The sequence below is a fragment of the Montipora capricornis genome, chromosome 14 (assembly GCF_036669925.1).
Source record: "Montipora capricornis isolate CH-2021 chromosome 14, ASM3666992v2, whole genome shotgun sequence".
Taxonomy (NCBI): Eukaryota; Metazoa; Cnidaria; class Anthozoa; order Scleractinia; family Acroporidae; genus Montipora; species Montipora capricornis.
Window position 1 is genome coordinate 9,687,054 of NC_090896.1, and position 7,500 is coordinate 9,694,553.

Here is a 7,500-nt window from a genome sequence, read left to right on the forward strand (position 1 = left end):
ATCTCCTACTGATGAAGCCAAAGCTTTGATGTCACGAAGAAACTTCTTTATCGCCCGTTTGTCCATTTCTTCCCACTTTCTCGTCCACAGTTCTTCATAAAATAATAAGGCTTCCTCTCCGTACCTTCTGTGAAGCTTTTTTTCGTTAAGGTCTAAACATAGTTGAAGGATACCCCTAATTGTTCTTTCTCTGGCCAATGAGCTCATCGTCTCTGTTGTCTCTTCAATGCCTTCCCTTTGTTCCCAATTCGATCGCCACGAACTCAGAAGAGCTTTTCGGAATTCGGTGATACTCTCTCTTTCACCTAAGTCTCCATACATTTGTTCGACTTCACTTTTAAGGGCTTCTTTTTCATATCCTTTCTCACCGACAAAGTTTGTCTTGAAAAGAACTTTCCTGTACAAATTTAACTTGATTCCTGTGTGCCTTGAACGAGTCTCGTGCATGTCAAGTCGAATGCAGAGGTTAATTATCTTGTCCAAGAGCTCAACTCTGTCTTTTAACATTTTGTTGATCTGTCGATTGTCCGTTGCCTCATCAAACGTTGTATAAAAATCTTTTTCGGTTTCACCTTGGAATCCATCATAAAACGACAATTTCTCCTTTTCATACTCGTGCTGTACATCTCTCTCTCCTTCAGTATCTCCCAAAAGCTCCACAACAGTGTCAATAATGAGTCTGTTGCTCTCAGTAAAGCCAAACCGCAAACTGGCTCTCTCCTCTTTCCAGAAACGTTGACAAAATGCCAAAGCCTCCTTCTTAAAGTCTTTCTTTTGACTATCATCCGCGATGTAATCAATGATAGTATCAATAAGCTTTTTCCAAACCTCGCTATGGTTCCCCGCTTTGAGTGATTTCTCCATTTCCCAAGCATTCCGGAAAAAGTTTAACGCTTTTTCAGGCTCTTTTAGGTTTGCCTGAATAAGGCCTTGCTGGAAAATGCTTCGCACTGTATCCGGGTGATCTCCAAGACGTTTCCTTCGTATTTCATAGGCCTTATCAGCTGGTTTCATCGCTTCCTCGAATTTGTCTTGAAAGACATAAGCATTTGCAAGATTCCTGCAAAAATCGGCCTCGTCCTCATAACCTGATATCTTAAGCACCTCTAAAAGCCTGATTGCCTCTTTGTAGTATTCAACTGCCTTATCGTAATTTCCTTGACCATGATAAACAGTGCCTATTTGATTTTTGTAAACCGGCAAGCTATAATGATACTCACCACCCTTCAACTCATTCTCTGTCATCTTTAGAGCCTTGGTGTAAAACTCAAGAGCCTTTGTGAGATTTTTGAGGCCGTAATAGCAATTACCCATTGCGTTATAACACCTGGAAAGGATGTCATCAACTTGTGGCAGCTTTTCCATGAGGTCTAACGATAACTGCAAGCAATCCAGTGCTTTCTTGAAATCAGATTTCTTATAATAGATTTCGCCTTCGAAATACGAGTACAAGCCTTGGGTCTGTGTGAAATTCTCCGCAGTTGTATCTTGGACTTTCCCAAGAGAATTAGCTGCTTGTTCCAACACTTTGAAAGCCTCACTAGGCCCGTCTTTGTCCCGGACATACAAGGATTCCCAACATTTTAAATGAGCACGAAAGAGTGACCCTGCATTGGAGAAGCAAAGAGTCATAATGATCGGCAAACATCACATACATGTAAAAGATACAAGGAAATCACCTTAGGCCAAAGCAATGCTTATTGAAAACACTGATACGGGAAAGAGTGTGGCCAGATGTGCGACAAATTATTGAAGCAAGCAAGGCCAAAATCATTTAAAACTTTGCAAAGTATGTTTATTTTAAATGGTGATCTCCACAACAATTTTTAAGTACATGTGTATCATTTTTGTCTCACCTGACATGCCATCATCCCTGCACAATTCTGCCCATGAATTGAAAAGCTCTGTTTTCTTCTCATTTGATAGCATGGCATTGACAAGTGACAAAATCAAGGCTCTCTCGTGAAATTCATCAGGTGTGCTAAAATACTCTGGTTCCAAGGAAATATCTATGGCAAACTCGTAGTTTGCATTGTCACTTGTAAACATGGTAAACGCTTTAACGTAGTCAGCTTCTACAAATCCAGCAATTATTTTCACTTTTGACATAAAGTGGTCATGAAACTGCTTCCTTGCTTTAGCATATGATTCAATAAAACGTTCATCATCCTTTATGCTGTCAGCATACTTTTTCAACAGTGGATGAATGTCATACATCAACTCCTTTTGTTCTCTGTTCACAACAAAAATGATGGCACTGGTTTCTAAACCTTCAAGCTGTGCCACAGCTTCTGGCAGGCTAATGTCAAGAACCTGTGCTGCTGTGAAAGCAGAGAATGGACCACAAAACAAAGAAAGTGAAACTGCTGATTCTTTTAAGCAGTCAGATGGTAACGTGTTGAACATTTCATGGATCACACTTTTTTCATTGTGACCAACTCCTTCCTCATAAGGATAAGCTTTTTCTTTGGCATCTTCTTCACTTTTGGACTTCAGTGTATCCCCTTTCTCTTCAAAAACCCGAATAAATTTCTCAATTTCATTGATCAGGTCGCTGGGAAGTTTCCTTCCCTGTTTCAAAATTGCTGCTAACCCTTTTAAGAGAAGAGGTTTCCCATTGCAGGCACTGAGCAGCTTCTCTTTTTGCACCATGTTAATGTCAACGGTTTTGTCAGAAAGAAGGATCTTTTCAGAAAAAGTATCTCTGAGAGGTTGCAGTTCATAATCGTCTACCTTGTCCACATTCAATGGCGTCCTTGATGTCAAAAGTATCCTTAAAGGTCTTGCCTTCCTGTCTTTATCATATCCTATGAGCTTTTCTAGGAACATCATGAATGACATCTTTAAGTTCCTACCTTCTTTCCCCTGTCCCGAAGTAAACTCTTCAACGTTGTCAAGAAGAAAGAGCACTGGCAATCCTTCTCTTTCTTCAAAAGCTTTCTCAATAATTTTTTCCACAACAAAACTCATGTCTACGTATCCCACACACACAGCAAGGCCAAGTTTGCTCATGAGGTTAAAATATATTTCTGTCATATCTTTTGCTTTTCTTAGATCGAAAACATAAAATTTTCCTCGCCATTTTGAGCAAATCTCTTGAGCAAGCGTTGTCTTCCCAACTCCTCCCGGGCCATGCAAGTTAACAACGGAAGATTGTCCTTCTAGATCTTCAAGTGTTCCTCTGATCCTCTTGAGATCGTCGTTCCTCCCTTGTAATCGTTTCTCCGGATCATAAAGAGGCGGATGGGAGGCTATAAAGCTTTCAATACTCTCACTGATATTCTCTTTGTTGCTCGATTTTGAAGCTACAAAATCTTTGATGAGTGTGAGCTTGCTATTCGAGACATAACCAAACTTTTGCATAAGTCCAAAACATGACAACAAATCTTCGTTTTGAAGCGAGGAAAATTGTTCTCCATAAATCCTCTTTGACGACTTCACAACCTCCGCTGATTCTAGTGGAGAAAACTTGGTGGAGATGTCTCGAAAGAGATGGTTTAACTCAAAGGAACTATCAACAACCGTAGACGCCATCTTTAAATTAGCAGCTGACCAAATACACCATGGCGCAAGGCGGAAGTTCTTTGCCTAGTCACGAAAGCAAACACAAGTCACGCGAGGAAAGTCACACAAGTAAAAGTGCAAACGTTTACCAGTAAAACGTTTTCAAGCTGCGATAAACAATTAACTACGCAATAAAAGTAGGTCCTGTCCAGAATATTGTGGTATGGACTAAACAGGTTTTTCAGGGTGAAAAATTGGTAATATGAAAGAAAAAAATTAAACAATTTAACCGTTTTATGTTAACACAGGTTTAGAACTTTGTTCAATTAATAAAATAGCTTAGTAAAGCCCCAAAAAGACAGGAAAAAAAATAACGCTGAAAAGGGTTGGAACAATAAGGAAAAAATAAGGATTTAAGATTTATTACTGATGCATTTATGTGTTTGAACATTCCCTCTTTATTTATAAAAGAGACGAGTTCGTAAATTAAATGCTAATTCATAAATTTGTCCTGCAATGTAAAAAACAGGGGATATTACGTGGTCGCGCTTGGATGCTAATTTTATGTTCGAGTGTTAAAAATAAAAGTTATAATGTTATATTATCAACACAAGAAGAGAAGATTCTTTTAACGTTCTGTTTGTTACGTAACCATCAAATTAATTCCACTCTTTGACTGCACAAATTCAAGCGAATTGAAACAGATTACAACGTTTGCCAAATTCAATTTCTTCCTAAGTTATTCGCCTCCCATAGTGGGAGCGAAGCCCAAGTAAAAGAGAAAGACACCCTATGCAAGGCCTTTAGCATTACTTCAATTTCTTTGTCTAAGATTCGGAACTTGAGAACGCAAGGTCATGGACAGTTAGGGAGCTTAATTAAGCAATGACCACGGAGACGGCAACAAGAACGTCACAAATTTGCATATTCAGAGACAAAAACAATAGCTTTGCACGCCACTTCTGTCCATTTCTTTGCCGTCATCAGCAAATAAATTAAGTGCGGTTCCGACGAGTGTCATTTTTGAGAAACTACCAAACCCTTGTCATATTAAAAAGGTTCAAACAGTCTCGAGGTAATTACAATAATGCGAATTTATATTTTTAGATGAAGTTCTCCTTGCCGTCGCAGTTGTCCTTGCGTAAAACCCATTGACTCCTGGGGGTTCGCCATCGACGAGTAAAATCGTCTGGCGTTAGGCAGAGTAAAATTATACTTAGGGGTGAAAGAGTTAACTTAATCAATTAAGCTCCCTATTAACGCTCTCTATATTATCCACGTGAGGCTGCAGTGACTCTCCAGGGGCCGTTTCTCGAAAGTCCCGAAACTTTACGGGCCATTTTCGGGTGTCACAATTCGCTTTGTAACTCAAGAACGGAGAGCATTAAATTCGTCAAACTTCACAGTTATTTTTCTTTTTTTCTCCCTATATTCCTTCAAAAGGGGTTGGAATGTTTGCTTTTACTTGGGCTCTGCTTCCACTGCGGGTAAGATACTCGGCAGTATAACTCACCTTTAAGCTCTCTAAAAAATCAGATACGAAACTGATTTCACCACTTTCCAATGACCTGGCTGCATGGGGACAGTGTAACTCCCAACACACCGGTTCAAATTAGGAACAGATTTCTCCTCTAGCATACACAAGGTCACCGATGCATTACTGACCTAACAGGACCACACAACGTGCATGATACACTTCTTTATAATGGAGAAGGCGCATGCATAGTCCTGTTACCTTCCACCTTTGCTCAAGCTTCTTCAAGGAAGATCGACTGAAACGAAATTCGTGAAACTCTGCACTTAACATTCATTTATAAGTTCTTTCAAAGAAAACCAAAGCACTCTTCCCGGCACAGGAGAGGCTTTCTGTCTGCGTGGGATGAAAATATATTCGTTTCTACCCGCTGCCACTTAGTTTTCTTCCGCTTGAAACTTTTTTTTTAGGTTGTTTGTGATTTTCTTTTTCTTTGTCGTTTTTCCACTCGACAGACCGACCCAAAATTAGGGAAAAAAGGGGGACAGCTTAAGATCGATTCAACACTAACTTCTGCTGCTTAAAGTAATTTTATGGATTAACAGTGATTTGGAGCCGAATGTTATAGGCTTGTGCACTATATTGCAGAAGTCAATTTAAAAATTCAGCATTCCCCTTCCTGTGGATGTAGATTTTTAGGACTGACCTGGTTCGTCAAAAACGTATATATTTCATGGCAAACGGGGCTTCAACCCAGAGCATGAGAAAATTTGAATGGATTTAGGAACCTATGATAAGGCTTGTATGAGAAGTAGTTTCACAGACGGAGTGCTGGTGACCCTCTCAATTTTCAGAGATAGTTCATTATGCAATGCACTTTCAATATTCACTACTTTACTCTCGGCTGATAGCTTAATCTGTGGAAATGCTATTTCGTTGACCAAGTATTGGAGTTGATGGCTTGAAGGGTGGAGTTAAGCAATTGTCAATCTCTCTTATTTCATACCTCATTATCTCTCCTCCTTGCTTTTTCTCCTTCTCTCAACAGCTCATTGACTCTGATCAGAGCCTTTAAAGTTTTGGCATAAGTTCAAGTAGCGCACATATAGAGACCGTGTCTAGATAGTTAGTGCTTTGTTGGGAAAGATACTTAGTTATTAGTCTTTAGTTTCTTTAACTCTATTTCTTAGTACTCTTAGGTATTACTTTAAATGTTGGCACTACCTGGAACCTATGTACACTGGGTTTCGTGCGACGACCCAGTCATAAAGTCCTCTTCAGAAACCGCCGAAGGGGCTTTTGACCCCTCGGCTGCAGTAGTTCCACACAACGTCGCATCGACTGATGAGCCTCACGAGGAGGAGTTTCGAGGAAACCGAAAGTTTTGGGCCTGAGGTGGCCGAGGTCATTGCTTAACGTGTCAATGATGCATGCTCTAAAAAAGCCATGGACTCCAAGTTAAAGGATCTGTACGAGAAGTATAAGACCCCTGCTCATTGCAAATACTTACGTCAACTTAGAGCTACCGAGGTCGTGGAAGTTACTTTCACGACCGGCAACAAGTAGGAAGACGATCAGCTCCAATAACCAGCACCAAACCACAAGGTAAATGTACACTCTGTACCTTTGTTACAGGCTGGTAGTTTATCTCGGAATTGACCCAAATGGAGGGAGTTTACTAGTGATGCATGGATCCTACAAACTGTCTCAGGTTATGACCTTGAGTTTGAGACAACCCCTCATCAATTAAATCGTCCAACGTTTCCTGAATTTAGTGAAGGGGAAACTGCTTTTATTGAGTCAGAGATCAAAAAGCTAATTTCCAAGGGCGCTCTGATAATGGCTCCTTGTGATAATGAATTCATTTCTACAGTCTTTTTGGTTCCCAAGAAGAACGGGGACTTTCGGCCAGTTATAAACCTTAAGCCCTTAAATCAATTTGTCGAAAAGATTCATTTTAAGACGGAGAATATCCGCACGGCCTTGAATTGTATTTCCCCTGGGGACTTCATGGTCTTTATTGACCTGAAGGGTGCTTATTTCAGTGTACCTATTTTCCAGCCCCATCGTAAATACTTACGTTTTCTTTGGACTTGCACCCAGGGTTTTCACTAACATTTTTAAGCCTGTTGTAGCATATTTTAGATTCCTCGGCTTCAGGGATATTATTTTCATTGATGATCTCATACTTATTGCAAGCTCTTATGATGAGTGCTTACAGCAACTTGAGGTCTTAAAACAAACTCTTTGTGAATTGGGCTTTACTGTCAACGTTGAGAAATCTCAGCTAGTTCCTGTCAATTCCATAGCAGTGAGATTGCAGTTGCCGGCTGTTAAGTTAGAGAAGATAGTCTCGGCCTGTAAAGCCCTTTTAGCTAAGCAACAACCTAGTGTTAGGGATGTTGCTAAAGTAACTGGGCTGCTAGTTTCTGCTCTCCCGGCGGTGAATTATCTAGAGATGCATTACCGTTCCTTAGAGTTATGAAAGACTCAGTCTTTTCTGGTAGCCTTTATTATGACAC

The 7,500-nt window shown here is 40.2% G+C and overlaps 1 protein-coding gene across 1 annotated transcript in view; it reads right to left on the bottom strand.

The window, feature by feature from the left end:
- Window positions 1-3,534, bottom strand: part of LOC138032958 (uncharacterized) — a 24,115-nt gene extending 20,581 nt beyond the window's left edge. Inside the window, exons 1-2 of the mRNA XM_068880676.1 lie at window positions 1,857-3,534; window positions 1-1,607 (exon numbers count right to left, since the gene is read on the bottom strand). The exon at window positions 1-1,607 is cut by the window's left edge and continues 36 nt beyond it. Coding sequence (XP_068736777.1) covers window positions 1-1,607; window positions 1,857-3,534 — 3,285 coding nt within the window. The remainder of the gene's footprint in view (window positions 1,608-1,856) is intronic.
- Between the last annotated feature and the right edge of the window lie 3,966 nt (window positions 3,535-7,500).